This window comes from Marmota monax, unplaced genomic scaffold (genome assembly GCF_021218885.2).
Source record: "Marmota monax isolate L192 unplaced genomic scaffold, Marmota_monax_Labrador192_F-V1.1 WCK01_AAM20220418_F8-fsc00056, whole genome shotgun sequence".
NCBI classification, from domain to species: Eukaryota; Metazoa; Chordata; class Mammalia; order Rodentia; family Sciuridae; genus Marmota; species Marmota monax.
In genome coordinates this window covers 3,768,959-3,785,026 of record NW_026695212.1, presented here as the reverse complement: position 1 = coordinate 3,785,026, position 16,068 = coordinate 3,768,959, and the positions used below count along the sequence as shown (strand labels likewise).

General features: G+C 36.1%; 1 protein-coding gene across 8 annotated transcripts in view; it reads left to right on the top strand.

Moving 5' to 3' along the window:
- The window catches only part of Grip1 (glutamate receptor interacting protein 1), a 645,398-nt gene that overhangs the window by 248,567 nt on the left and 380,763 nt on the right, over positions 1-16,068 (top strand). For 3 of the 8 annotated variants that reach the window (XM_058574654.1, XM_058574657.1, XM_058574655.1), the window contains exon 1: positions 53-3,567. The exons of 2 other annotated variants lie outside the window; for them this stretch is intronic. In XM_058574654.1, the coding sequence (XP_058430637.1) occupies positions 3,435-3,567 (133 nt within the window). In that variant the 5' untranslated portion in view covers positions 53-3,434. Of the gene's footprint in view, positions 1-52; positions 3,568-16,068 lie in introns of those variants that run through there. 3 more of the 8 variants (XM_058574659.1, XM_058574658.1, XM_058574652.1) reach the window with 2 other exon arrangements.

Genomic DNA, 16,068 nt, shown 5'->3' with positions numbered 1-16,068 from the left:
ATATACATATTTGTCACACTACTATATAACTATTTGTTATATATTAATATATATTTTCAATTTTTGGTTGAAGTACATTTTGTTGAATATTTTGACTTGCTTTATTTTCTTATGTGAACATATTTTTCTAAGAAATATTGTAGTTCAGTGAACATTGAGCTCCATTACAAGGAATCTGTAAGAATAACTAGCTTTCTTTGCATGACAATAATAGGGGCATTAGCATTTCTAATTAGTGTTTGGGGCTGGCTGGTTAGAATAGCACTTCAACCATGGTCCACAAGCATAAATGTTAGCAGGGGCCAGGAGGTCACTTAATGAGAGAACTGGGCCCAGAGAACTATGGTCCCATGGAAAGCAGGTGTTTTTTTATGGGTGGCATCCACCACTCAGCTCTGATCTACATTTGCCTTGTGGAAATGGGCCCAGGGCTTGATATTTTAAGAAGAAAAAAAAGTCTGATTTATTGTGAAATCTTCTGACTTTTAGATATTAGCTCAGTTTTAAAAACACAAATACCAACAGAGCTCCAAACACTGTGTGAGCCAAACAATACATATTTGAGGGAGATATTTTTTTGTGAAGTGCCATTTGCAACCTCTAAACTATCCATCTGTTTAGGCTATAGAGTGCAATAATTAATTAAAAAATAAGAAATAAAAACAAAAACACCAGTTACCAGTGCTTATGCTTTAGGGGGCAGGGGTGATTCTGCAGAAAGAAAGTATACCTTATTGAAAGGACTTGAACTGTGCTCTGCTAATTTGACTTTATTGTGAGATATTAGCCAACCAATGCACAACAGCAAGGCCATATAGAATTTAGGTTGGTCTTCCATTGCTAAATGTGAAATATTTAGAATAGGAGGTGGGAAAAATTCATAGATATGTACCCAAGAAGACTGATTAAAAGGATTTTGTCCATTTCCACCATCCTTCAGCCAAAGGATGCTTTTTAGATTGTGACATATACACACATGCTCCCCTCTCCCTACCCCATCTTGTTCCCTACCACATTCTTCCATTGTTTATGACCCAGGGAGGCCTCCTGTAAACAACAGCTACCCTATTCCAGCTTCCCAAGCATATGATTGCTTTAATAAAGCGTTTAAACTCTCTACTGTAACCCTCCACGTATAAAGCTAACCTCTACACTCCTCGTCAGCACCATAACCACATTTGTTTTAAAATGGTATCATTTCAAGTATATATTGAAATATTAACCCCCCAAATAAAACCCTTCAAAAATAAGCAAATAATAGGCTCAGAAGCACAATTTGTTTATTTCTGAAAATAAACCCATAGGCATATATATAATTTGACTATCTGCATTGGTTCTTGTGCAAAAATGGTTGCTTACCATTATTTAAGAAATCTGTAAACTCTTGTGGAAAGTTTTAAGTTCTTCTATGTAAAACTTATCTTTTCTCTGTTGAAGAGTAGTGCATTATATGTTGTTTTTTCCTCATCCATAGAGATATAATGATGCTTATCTCATCGTACATGCTGATGGATTAAGTTAAAAGATTTTATGTTATTATTATCATCATTTATTTAGTAATTTATTCAAGATCCAGACTCCAGATCTTCACATTTTTCTTTCATTAGTTTTTAATTGTCCTAGTTTATTTTGTTTGAGAGAGTCAGAATAATAAAGGAAGGATTTGGAATCTAAGGACAAGTGATTTTTTTTGTCCATAAAACATTTTATAGCATCTTTTTGTCAGTATCATTAAGTTTGTGTTTCTCTTCACAAATTTCCTTCTAAGGCATAAAAAAAAATCAGAAATCTCTAGGGATAGCAGAAAATCATGGAACTATTGAAAATAAGTTTACACATTCCAAAGCTGAAATGTTCTTGGCTAATGAATGTTTGCTTCTCTAAATAATGTCTCCCTGCTTTGTCATTAGCAGTTTATATCCAAAAACAGAGAGAAGAGTCTAAATCTAGAAGAGAGACAAATTGCTTGTTAATGTAACAACAGGTTGCCACATGTAATCAGTTACCTTTGGGATGGTCCTACAATCTTGATATTACATGGATATTGAATGACTTGTATACAATAAGAAGCATTTTTTAAAATTACATTTTGGGGAACATGGTCCTGCAGAATATCATTAGTTTACTTGGTAATATGCTGTCATGTTTGATTAATTATATTGTAAACAAATCAATTTTTTCCTGGTGTGAAAAAATTCTGCTGAAAAAAAACCTGAAGAAGAAAGAAGCTACAGAGAAAAAAGATTATCCATGATTAACACTGACCTGTCTAGACTTTAGAGTACTTCCCTCATCTAGTCTGAAGTGTTTCTGATGGTCCTACTTAATTTAGGGGGGAAAAATGTGACTTTCAAAGATAAAAGGATGAATAGGGTGTGAGCATATTTTGCAACTTTTCTCCCTTTGCCATCTTCACCAGGAAGAATTATGTTTTATAGGCTCTTTAACCCATTTGTTTTCACATTTTTTAAAAGTGTAATAACTCAGCTAGATTTACATTTGAGTTCCGTGCTAGCAGAGTTGGATTATTTGTATTTCCTTTCCCTGAAACCATGCAGTTTCCTTTATTTGCTGATTATGGTATTCTGTTACTAAGCCTATGAGAAGCTTCTCTGTGAAGTGCATTTTAATATTTAGATCAAACAGCGATTGGAATACATTAATGCCCAGTGGGTAAACGTGTCATTTGAAAGCAGCTGCTGAGCCTTCTCCCTGCTGCTCCAATTAACACATACAGCATACTCTTGTCAGCAAGAGGGCTGTGCATATGGATGAAACCACTTTGCTGCTCATTAATGTGATATGTGAGAGAGCCCAAAGTTATTCAGTCTGCCTATTGCAAAACAATAGCTTTCCAAGAAGTTTCCCAAGCATGTGCCGTGCTTTGAGAGAAGGGGAGCTAAAATCAGGTGGTGGGATTAGCAGGTAGGAAAAAGTCAGTTTCTCTCTCCCTTTGGTTCAGTCCATTGACTATGTTTCCCCGCCCCTCTTCTCCTACACACCCCTGCCCCTGGTGGTGGAGAGGTTGGATAGTGACATTCTAGTGCTGGGACTCCTCTTGCCTCAGCCAAATCTCCTGAACTTTTGTTTTGAAACTATTTGAAGTCTAAAGCTTTGCTGTTTTGTTTTTTTCCCTCCTAGTCTTTCATTGTCATTTCACTTTCTCTCCCTCTCCTCTTTTTCAAATTGCAGATCTGACAGTTTATTGAACTAAATGAGAAATCTTGTCAAGGTAAACTCCATAGCACTCTTATTTTTAATCTCTTCCATGGCTAAAATCTCTGCTGTGATGATAGCATAGAGGCAGATACAAGGCAGTGCATCCAGTCCCCAGGCTTGGTGTGTTGGTCATTCATGCTCCACTGGCTTCCCAAGCAGCTGGGTTGTCTCTGCACTCTGGTGCTGGCTGAGCAGGGCTGCACGGTGAGCAAGAGATGGACCGCTTTCTGGGTTTTGTCAAGCAGATCCGAAGATCTAGGAGAAGAAAGGGCAAAAAGTACCGACCAGAAGAGGATTACCACGAGGGCTATGAGGATGTCTATTATTATGCTTCGGAGCATTTTCGAAGTAAGCACTTCCCTCCACCCTCCTCTCCTGTTCCTCTGTTCCTTCTTGCTTGCTGGGACTAACAATAAACCTTGTGTGCAGCTTTAATCTCAAATGAAAAAGGTTCCCCAGATGGTGTTCTCTGGGAGCAGTCTGTAAGTACTGAAGTGCTACATTTTACTTGATTTGTTGCAAGAATAGTTATCAGATAGGATCTAGACAGTATAACCAGCCATAGGTCTAGACACATGGCTAATATTTTAGATGTAATTAATTGATTGTTATTTTAATAAGCCATTCAAAAAAGTATCTTGCAAGCTAATGTAGTAATTGGTCAAAATATGTTCTGCTGTACTTGTTTTTCAATAATGCTGTATGTTTGTTGTTGTTGTTGTTTTTTACCTTTTAAAATTGAGAAGGCTTCTCATGGGAGAATGAATTGTTCATGTTCAAGTTGGTGCTGATGATGAACACTTCCAATTAAGACTTCTAGACAGTTTTCTGTAATTTGAAATGCTGTTTGTACAAGGGAGTTCAAATGCTTTTCTGTGATGTTTGTTCATAATTTTGTTAAATTAAGGGAATTCTTATGTGCTGTCAGCTATAAGCAGCAATAACCATAAAATAACATATTCATGTTGAGACATTTGTAAATTAGCTAATAAATAGCAGAGAACTAGGATTTTTCTTGTACCTGTCAGTGCTCTAAGTTCCTGGTGAGCTGTGGATGGGTCCCGATAGATTTAAAATGCCCAGGAATGCCTCAGGGTGCAAAGAAAAAGCAGAGATCACTGAGTTTATGTGCCCAAATGAGAAAGAGGTAGATGGCAGCTATATATAATCTACATTTTAAAAATTAGAAATTATTTCTGACCTTGTTGAATAGGAATCTTTGTAAAATTTGCATTCCAGTCCTACTTTTTTTCTGGCCTTTTGATCTCTAACATGAATGTATCCCATTCACAACCCCTGAGCATTGACTAATAAATAATTTAGATCCTAATTTCTATGGCATTGAAAGCCATGTGAATTAATTCTATATGTCAGAAATTCTGCTGGGATTGATAAAGACCGAGGGTTGAAAACTCACATGTTGGCAATAACAATGCAAAATTGTCATTATTTGATATTTTCTTAAAAAATATGGCTATGATTTTGTAATATGAGTTTTAAAGATACTTCTCTCATAAAGCGTGTATGTGAATGATCTGTTCTAATGTAGTGAGTCTATTTTTCTAAATTTAGTTTTCCTAATGTATTCTAGAATTTAAGATTTGTATCATATCAAAAAATACTGTCAGCTTGCATGAGTAATTTTGAAAATTCAGAAATTGAAAAAAAAGAAGCTTAAGTACTTTTAATTATATTGGCATTCATTGTACAAATTTCTTGCAATCAATATATACTAAGTCAAATTCATGCCTCAGATTTGTAAAATGACATATGTTTGTACAAGTAGATTCAAACAAAATCCCTTAGATACCTGCAGATAGTTTGAAAAGGATTATAAAAAAACAACAGAAAAACTCTAAGTTTACAACAGATACCTACAAGGAAAAATATTATGGCGGTATCCAAGAAATGTCTTTAAAACAGTTAAGAGAATGATATCATAGTCATAGTCTTTATACTTCAAGTGCAGTAATCATATCTTACCTGATTTGTCAAGGTCAGGCTAAGGATAAGATGTTAACCATCAAGTCATTTGCTTTGGATATGAAACTGATGTCTTTTACCTGTGATTTATCAGAAAGCACCCATTAGACAGTCTATAACTTTGTGGAGTTAGATACATATTGAGTGTCCAACTCCAATCTGCTATATAGTAAGCAGAATGTGTCACAGTAGACTTGTGCACTAGGGATTTGGCATTTCGTCAGATGTCAAACAGCCAGAGCTTTTAAAGATGTGTCATATGGCATGATGGCCTCTCAGTGCATCTTTTGGCTTCAGTTTCAGGGCCTCTCTGAATTGCATATGGGAGACATCCACTTATGTTTAACAGCTGTAGAAATGTATTAAAGGGCAAGACTAATGCTTACAGCCAGCCCTCTCAAATGGGCACTATGGTTGAATCCAATGATATCTACGTGTATCTGTTTTAATTAGTCTTTGGCATAATTTGAAAGTTTATGCCCTGTGTGCTTTTTCTTTCATGACTTAAAAACTGTTCACATCAAAGCACAGAATGTGGTGGACTTTCCTGGTGACATTCACATCTTCATTATTAGTGCCATTGATAAACTAGAGGTGGCATTCTTATTTTCTCCCTGTACTGTTTGTTTCTTGAAACTTAGCTCTCTGTCTTGTCAATTTTTCTATTGGTTCAGATTACCAGAGAAACTTTGTATATATAATGAAAGACTGAGCTAGAAAAAACTCCCCAGAAAATTCCCCAATAAGTCTGCCCCTCTTTTGTACAGTTTCAAGTGGTTACTGATATTCAACTTTATCCTAAATAATGTCTCTTCCATAGTGTGTTTTGATTTAGAATTGATGTATTCAAATGTACATGAAGATGAATATATTTGATTCTTTAAAAGAACTGCTCTTGTCACTCATCTGTCCTTTCATAATTCAGGAGTTTAAATAAGCTAGACAGGTGTCTTGGGCAAATCATCAAACATTTCTGGGATTTAGTTTCCTAAAATGTGACACAAGATGGTTTTATTTCTAAAGATTTTTCTAGGTGTAGAACTAGAACTATATAATTTTAAATTTTACATAATTTCTAACACAATGCAGTTAAAGTTTTATCATTCTTTCTTTCTTTCTTTTCTTTTTTCTTTTTCTTTTTTTTTTTTTTGAGATAGGGTCTGGTTTTGTTGTCCAGGTTGGCCTTGAACTCTCCATACACCTTTCTCAGCCTCCAGATTAGCTGGGACTTGAGGCACATGCCGTTGTGCCCAGCTTGGCATAAAGGTATCAACTAAAGGATTTTAACTGGGATTTTTTTTTTTTTTTATTTACCTGAATATCTTCAGGGAATTGACTTTCTGGCAGGGATTGTTAGGGTGGGGATTCTTGTCACTTTGAGATTATAATCTATCATTGGGTATGAAGAAGCTTTGAAGAATTTTCATAAAACTGCAGAGCTCTGAATATATTGGTAAATCATAGACCACCTCTTGTACTTAATTGTATCGACCAAGGAGTACCATTTACTCTTTGAGGTTCTCACATAGATGATTCATTTGGCATTATTCCTTAAGAGAAATTTGCATTGATTACAGAACCACCATGATCCTGAATGTGACAAAAAAGCTAAAAAAAGAACCCTAAAATTCAATTATATTATGTTTGGTGATTTTATTTGTTTGCCACTAAGTACTAAGTTATAGCAATTTTTCTTTAAAGGATCTTTCAGATCAGATTTTATTTAATCTACCATACAAGAAAATAAAATTACTATATTGTTTATATATTTTTATTTAGCCACATTGAATAATATTCAAGTTATAAAACAGATAATGTACTTAGGACTGTTCTTATCCCTGATAAAAATTCTAACCTGACACTGACTACTTGAAAAGGAGAAATTTATTTATCCCTTTCATAAGACCCTAGCACCTTTTGCATGTGTGCAATGGTATTGGATTAAGCATGGACTTCCTGCCTGGTAACTGCTCTTCCAGATTTCATCCTGACTCATCTTTGCAGGAGAAAAGCTGTGCAGAAAAGTTGCTGAAGATAGCTGTTAGTGACCCTTTGATTTCCTTCTGAGGTCCCTACAGGGAAACTAGAGAGAGGGAGGAACATGACTATGGTGTAAGGTAAAAACAAATGACCATGACTTGGTGTAGATCTTTTGGAGAAAGGTCATTTGTTTTTACAAATTATTTCATTTGTTGATTTGTTTTTGTTTGACTATTTCAGTAGTATTGACCAATAATTGTGATATGTGTGTGTATAAAAACATTCTTGGCTAAGTTATTTTATTAGGCAATGTATGCATTTAAAATCCTTATTTGGATAATTCAGGCTTTAAAGTACTTTACATGTTCAGATTATGTTATAAGAGGAATGATTCACTTTTTTTTCTTTAATTGGAAAATATTGTGCATTATTCTTCTTAGCAAAAAAAAAATTAGCAGTGGGTGTTTGTAGTGTGAGGATTTTTTAGGCACTGGTGTGGGTGATTAAACAATTAATTTTTTCTTACTAGATCCTTTGACTAAATTTTAACATTAAAATTTTTTCTTTATAAATTCAAAGAATTTATATACCCTCTCTGCATCTAGTGAACGGCATTTCTCTCTTAATAGATGCACCAATAGGACTGAGTGAGAATTTTTACATACTTTGGAAAGATGGTTGATCCTTGCTATAGTATGTGCAAGAGCTGACATATAATCAAAGCAGCGGTTGCCTTCCTCAGCCTTTGGGGTATAAAGGGAGAGAGGAGAGGGGAGGGGGAAGAAGAGAAGCAAGCACATTTCATAGGCTATCCTTACTTCTCCAGTGCTTAGCAGCATAGCAGCCATTCATTTCTGTGTTGAAAACAGTGATCATTGAACTGACAGGTCTTAGATGTGAGATCCTGGGTGATTCAAGCCTCGGCTGTTAGACTCAAGAAAACACACAAGAATTAGAAGCAGCATCAATATAAGGAAACAGCAAAAATTTCTTATTTTATGACTATTATGTTTATTTTTCTTTCCTAAGAATTGCCTTCTATTTACAGTACATTTTTGTTGTTGTTGTTGTTGTTGTTGGAAAGAGACTGGCTAGCTAGTATGTTGGGTACTTTGTATCATCAACTCTATTATCCCAAACTTAATTTTTATTCTATGTGGAATAATTTAAAGGAATAGTAAAGTTGAAAAGGACCTTAGAATTTACTTTGTTCCACCTGAGTATTTCTTAGTATTTTGTTGTTGTTGTTTAATCTAAGATATTCAACAATTCAAATGACATGTGCAAGTTCCACTGATCACTAAAAGCCAGATTCCTTTATTGGGTCTGGTCCATGCTCTAGTCATTATCTCATATGCGTGTTTAGCTCTCTTAAGATCTGATCCTTCTGATGATACTTCAGGCCCAAGATACATCTTCATATGAATTACAATGGCTGATTTCCTTGATAAGTGGTTTTACTGTTTTGAACATTTGATCATCTTATACTAAAGTCTTGGGGAAAAAAAAACCTAACTCCTTACTCTATCTTGTAAGTCAAACTAACGCAATGTCTCATTTATGGGTGATATTAATAACAGTGATTGCTGATGACTCAAAGATCAGACAACAGTATTTTCTGCTTCTCTTATTTGCACTGTGGTTTAAAAATATGTCTACTTTTCTCAATAAATATCTCTTCAGGGGATTTAAGATATCAATTCTATTTGAGACTATTAGAATTGGGACTCACTTTGGAGTTGAGTTAGCAAGATCTGCCATCCCGTGTAGGAAATCCTTCCCCAGTATCTCAGCTATGTGGTCATCTAGCACTTGTTAAAAACTTGAAGGGTAGACACATTAACTTCAAGGCAGAACAAGACACTGAATCTGTGCTTCTTTTAAGTAAGTTCTGAACTGTATGTTAAATTATATGTTAAGTTTCTGGCATACTCTAACAAATACACTGCATGTTCAAAATCTATATCTTGATCCAAATAAATATACACTATTTTGAATTGAAAATGCACTAAGACTTCATGTCTTCTCTCTACTCATATTATTTTCTCACGGATATAACATATGGCATGTGGAGGTGAGTAATTCCTTCAGTGCTATTTTTGTCTTAACTATACAAATCCAGAAGATCTCTGTATTGGGCCCACATCCATGTAGACATTTTTTTCATTTCTTTTTTGTGTATTTCTAAAAGATCACCAAAACTTCCACTTATTTAATGAAAAATACATTTTAGTACTTTCTGTTTTCATGATGAAGTGAACATCCATTTGTCTTCCCGGAAACTCGGCCCCACTCCCCTCCACTCCCCGCCCTGGGAAGAGCTGTCTCCATATTGAAATATTCTGTTTCTACTCCAATTCTGTCATTATTGATTGATCAAAACCGTCATCATTATTGTATACCATTTCTTAGCCCAGGGCAATGGGTCTAGTAATGGACATATAAACCAAGCTGGGTCTGTCAGAAAGCTCCTAAGGAATCTGCAAATTCACTCTGATGCCCTCTGCCTGAGGAGAAACCACTCTGGAGGCGGGAGGGAGTCAAACCAGCCTGAAGAGGTGGAAGGGAAAGATCAGAGGGCTCTTGTGCACGTGTGGTCCCTTCTTTTGGGTCATGGGCTTTCCAGAGCTGCCCAAATTAAAGATTCTATAGTGAGAAAAGGAGCAGAACGAGGATGGAAACTCAGATCGTCTAAGCTGGTAGTGTTTGTAATCTTTTAATTGGAGAAATATGACTATTTGGTTATTTTCATTGGATAGAAATAAGTGTCAAAGATGAAACATAGATTTTATTCCATTAGAATTTCTACCCTCTAACAATTAATTCTCTTACTGAAACTAGGAAACTATGTGACCTTGGATGTATCACCCGAGTCCCTCTGCTTTTGTGTCTCGGGTGTAAAATGAGAGTGCTATTTAGCAGTGTAAGACACTAAAGACCCAAGGAAGAGGTAACACCCAATGACACAGGCAGTAGCCTGCATCTCCCTGTGAAGCACATGGCCCACACAGCTGGAGGAAGGAGGTAGCAAGTGGGCACACTTGGGCAAAAGATGTTGCCCTTAGCATTACCTACGTGCATTTAACATTTCCTGTTCCCAGTTTCTGTTCAGAGTTGAATCTTGTTGTAGAGGGGACCACACAATTTCCCCATGCACCTCTCACCAGATAATTCAGCCAAATGCCAGAGGGAAACATTCCCAGTGCTATTTTTAAATATAGAAAGCAATCGATTATCTGCCTTTTTAATTTGAAGTGTTAGCATTCTATTCTGATGTCTCAACTATTTCATAATCTTATGGTCCAGAAGTTTCTCTGAAACATTCAGGTATAGAATTAAATTATTCGAATCTGTGGATTTAAACTAAATATCAGCAATTAGGTCTATAGATATGTAAAATTCAGTTGAATTTCAGTTGACATGCCAAACCTTTGAAGATCTCTGTACTAGAAATTGTTAGAACTGACTCTAAAATATTATAAGATATATAAGTTACTCATAATTAATAACATTTTAAATAAGATAGAGTATAGTTTTTGAACTTTCTTCTTTATTTCCTTACTCTATAAAAAATAGGAAGATTAAATTTATGGTTAACATTCTAACACTTTTATTCACTTAGCAAATGCAAATTGAACATTTATAACCTAAAATGCTCTGAAATCTGAAAGTTTGTGAGTGCCAGTATGATACCACCAGAGGAAAATTCCATGCCAGACCCCATGTGATATGTCACAAAGCTCACACACAGTAAAATCATTGTATAAAATTACCTTTAGCCTGTTTGTAAATATGAAGCATAAATTTAGAGTTTATACTTGAGTCTCTTCTCCAAGGTATCTCATCATGTATATGTGAATATTCCAAAGTTAAAACAAAACCCAGAACACTTTGGATATCAAGCACTTTAGACGATCAACGTGTACCTGATGATGCCTGGGAAACACCTCCCTGGGTGCTAGAGATACAGATGTGCAAAGACCAGAGAAAACCCTTGCCCTAGGAGAAGGAGCAAGCTAACAGGGAAGTAGAAAACAAAAGCTGACTGAAAGTGCAATGAAGAAAATGAGATGGAAGCTTTGGGACAGAGTGCAGGAGGTAGTTGAGTGGTATGTTAGTTAAGGTGCCCTCTCTAAGAATAAGAAGTTGGGCTCGCCCATTTGAAGAGATGGAGCCACTGTGTGAAGAACTAGATAGGAGGAGGCAGGGACATAAAAAAAAAAACAAAAAACAGAAGTTCAAAGTGTTGTATGTATCAATCCCAATACAGCATTTTCCTTGACATCTTCGGAACGCATTGCTTCTCTTAATGTTCATTTGTAATTGCAATTGTTTGAAATTCAGAATTTGCATTTCTTCCTAGGAATGAGGTAGCAAGAATAGAAAAAGGAGATGGAAAAAAAAAAAACAACCAGATTTAAAGCAGGCCTGATCATACCTATGTAATATTTCATTAACAGGTAAAATGTGGCTCTGGCTAACTGGGACACAGTTACTGGAGAAAGACTTTATTTTGTTCAAAAAGTTAGTGTTGCTGTATATAGACGTCTTTAAGTCTGATCTTGCCAAGTTAGGAGTAACTAAAGTGGGGATAGCATTTTGGGAGGAATGATAAAATGGTTTGTTATGCTTTTAGAATCGTGTCAGTAAATGTGTAGTAATCTTTGTATTTGGGTTCTAATCATCATTGAGCACAATTCTTAATCTAAAGGGGCACTTGCCATGTAATCAGAGTATACAAAAATGTATGATCATTTTACAGTTCATCATTTGTTTTCAGTAGGACAAAAATACATCACTCTTCTCCCTAGTCTTTGAAACTTACCACATTGTAGAGGTTTTTAATGGCTTATGCATGTTATAGGAAACAGTATGTGTCCAAAACAGTTTCCAGAGAGCCAGGAAATTCATGCAGGCTCTTTCTAGTTACAGTCCACATCATAGCTATCCTCTGTTGCTTTATGGAAAATTGGACCCTATGTTACTGTTGCTATCTTATTAACAATAGATGACCAGGGAATCTTAATTTGCTTATTGGAATATTGCTATTTTCTAGATCCATTACTGTTTATTAAATATGATTAAGCGAATTAATCTTTTATTTTTAGAAATAAATCCAGGGTAATATTAAAAAGTCTTTCTATTTTCTGATGATTGTCTGAGTTGCTTTTCATGAGAGGGGTTAAGCAAAATACTTTTAAATTTATGATTAATTTCAGTACAGTGGCAAGCATTTTGTGAAACAGGTGCCTCTGATTACTGCTGAGCTGGTCTTCTGTTTTCATGTTGTACTTCTGCTTGCAGCAATATGTGGTTCATGAATTTTCAGGTGTACAAAATAACATTTGATTTGTGAAGCCCCAATTTTGAAATAAAACCAGGCACATGTCAAATGTAGCCAATATAGAATGTGAAGCCAACAGTGGCATCCTTGCTGATTCTAAAAACTGAATGTAGGTTAACAAATAGCTTCGCTGGAGAGTTTTACAAATGATCACAGTTATGGTTAACACTTGTTTTTATAAACTGTTGCCTACACGTGAAAAAAAATGAACTTTGCAAGTATGTATGTATGTATATGAGTATTTTTGCATTGATGGGGTTGAGCCCAGGGCCTTGTATGTGGTAGGTAAGTACTCTCCCACTGAGCTACATCCTCAGCCCCATCTTTGCAAGTATTTTGAAGACATGGGTATGAATTTTGATTTAGAAAATACTTTATTCAGTACATTTCACCCTGCCTATAATAATGGTCATATTTCAGGTGTACAGGTGCATAGCAGTTAGTTGGTTATAATTTTTCCCTTTATGGATTTACAGTGGCCTTTCATTATCAAGTGGAACTGGGGAATCCTCAGCATCTGGGATCTGTTCTTTATGGCTGGTTTTATCTATCAATACCAAGGTTTTATGATTTGCAGGATAAATGCCTCTTTCATTTTTAAAAATCACAAAGTTTTTGTGTAATGATATTTTCAGGACCATTTGGAAGATGCTAGGCATAAAGTTGAGAACTGTTGGAGCCTTATAGTCCATTCCTTTAGTTTTACATATTAACTATAACAACGTAGTAGCATTCAGTGATTTTTTTTTAAAAAAAATTTTAGTTGTAGTTGGACACAATATCTTTATTTTATTTATTTATTTATTTTTATGTGGTGCTGAGGATCGAAACTAGCACCTTGCATGTGCTAGGCGAGCACTCTACCACTGAGCCACAACCCCAGCCACTAAGAATAGGACTGGCATAAGTATGTAAGTCTGTGAAGTTGGTGTAGCTTTTATTTTATCATCCCTCAAACCCTTCTCATGACTTCAAAGACTGCCTGCCACCAGGTGCAGCTCCCTGGCACTCTGCTCACTCTTGTAAGGATTAAACCTGGGCTCTAGTATGTGTGAGTGGCATGCCCACGTACCACCTGGTCTTGTGAGTACTTACATGTGCTTGCCACCTGAGAGTGGTACTTTATCATCTTCATGTTCCAGCACCTGGGCATTGCCTGGCCCATCAGGAGAGGTTTCTTGCTTGCCAAACTATTAAGGACACTGGTTCCCATCTTCCACCCACAGAAGCATATCTGATTACTTCATAGTTAATTTTCACATATCCAGTTGATTAGGAAGTTTAGAAAACAACTCTCTGATCACAAGAGATTCAGTTCGCCACATCCAAACTAAACCTGACTTTGGCGTCTCCTACTACTCCATATAACATAGAAAACAGCTCTTATCACAGTGTTAGAGAAACAAAATGCATGAAGGCAAAAGAGGAAGAAGGAGGAGGAGAAAGGAAACATATATTTCATAAGATTTTCTAGGTCTGTCTTCTTTTTTCAACCAGCTTTTGTTAGAAAGTTCCTGATTCTTAGTCTCCTGAGATTAGTGTGTGTTGGGTCCTGGGTGAAACACTTTTCATGCATTATTTTATTTAATGCACATAACTCTACAAAACAGATATTATTATCCTTGTTTTCCAAATATGCTGGAGCCAAAAAAGTCCAATTAACTTTCCCAATGTCACACAATTTTGTAGTCTGCTATGTATTATTAGTGAATATTATTTGAGCCCATACTTTGTGCTGATGGCTGTGTGCAGTGTGGCGAGCCCCCAGACACTGCGCTCTGTGACCCCTCCCCTCGTGGCTGCTCATGGGTGCCCTCCAGATCCCAACCTTTACCCTCTGGACAAACTGGCCTAAGCTGGCTTGGATATAATTCCTTGCCTCTAAAAATAGAAAAAGCAGCAAATGTAGCTACTGTTAGGACTAACTCTTGTGTAATGAGATAAATTTCCTTCTTAGTCCTGCTCATTCAATTATTTTGAATTCAATTGTGCTTTGAACAGGACAACTTGCCTTACTTTCTGGTGTGACTCTGTTGATGCCTCACCAAATCTGAAATTAGAAACTGATTGTTAATAATCCATAATGTGTTTGGACCAGAAGACACTTGGATTTATTATCACCAAGGTGAGCAAGTGGATCCAGTGTAGGGTGGAGATCTTGACTAAGGCTTGTTCCTAATTCCTCAGCAACATAGAACCAAAAGCAGGAGCACTGTGCCACATCTGGCCATTGGACTATCTGACTATGAATGCATTTTTTATCTGTGAGAGTTTTCACTCACATTATTAAAGCTATATATGAAACCAATACATCATGAGCAAAAATGTGAATGAGGGTATAAACACATTGTAACAGCAGAGTTTTCCAGGGGTCCCCAGTAAATTCTTGAGTTCATGAGAATTTGAGAGTGATATAGGAGCTAGTTTCCTTTCTTTTCCTTCTGTATTACTAAGTTACATATGAATCATATTCACCCTGCTTTCAAATAAAATAAATCCCCACATTGCAGAGATACTGATGGGAAATATTTCTAAAATAAAGCTAAAAATATTTACATGAAGTATAAATATTTCAAGTGAATATTATTCTGGTTCTTGAAGTACAGTGGCAAATTGGTGTCAGGTTCTGTCATTTACCTAACCCAGTATCAGCTTGGCTTTGTCCAGGTGTCTGTCTTACTTGTGATGTTGTAATTGTCTCAGACAATTTGCTATTTATTATTTTCATTTGGAAGATCTTTGCTTTTTGGTTTTTCCTTCTTTGGATTGAAAGTTTCCCAAATAATCAGAAATTGTAAGACTTTATTAACATGATAGTGATCTCTTTGTTTGAGATGTAATAGTGAATCTCAGAAATGACCTGATGTGACTTGAATCTGTTTCCTATTAAAAACAAAAGACAAATTTTACACTATCTAGAGAAAATTCATAGTGAAGGGCATCACTTTTTTTTGAAGTTCTTTACTTTGTTAAGACATTTTATACCTCTTAATTTTTATCAGATTTTTCATTTTTATATCCTTTTTCTCCTTCAATATTCCCTATGTCCCATTTTCCCCCTCTCACTCTCCTTCAATTCTAAATGTTAAACTCATATGTCCTTCAGTGCCCTATCTGTCCTCTCTACCAGTGAGAATGTTGTTGACTTCTTCCATTAGGTGTCTGGTTCCCTGGTAAATCAACAGGCCCCTCAAATATTCATCTCCACTTGACACTTCAGCCTCGTCCTTCTGCCAGTACTCAACCTGAGCTGCTTCAGACCATCTGTGGTCCTCACTCCTGCTCTCAAGCTACTGGCATTACTGGAAGGAAAACCTGCACCACCATGGTGGTTGGCCACATTACAGATTTATGAGTTCCAGCCTTAGCTGGACTCTTAACACCAGTCATCAATCTTTTGTCTTTATTTCCAGTTTCTCTCTTGCCCTTTCCTTCAACAGTTGTTCCCAAATCGCACCTCCCTTCTTCATGCCTGTACACTCTCTCAACCAAAGATAAAGGCTACTTCTAAGTACTCTTGACTCTGCTTTCCCTGCCTTCTC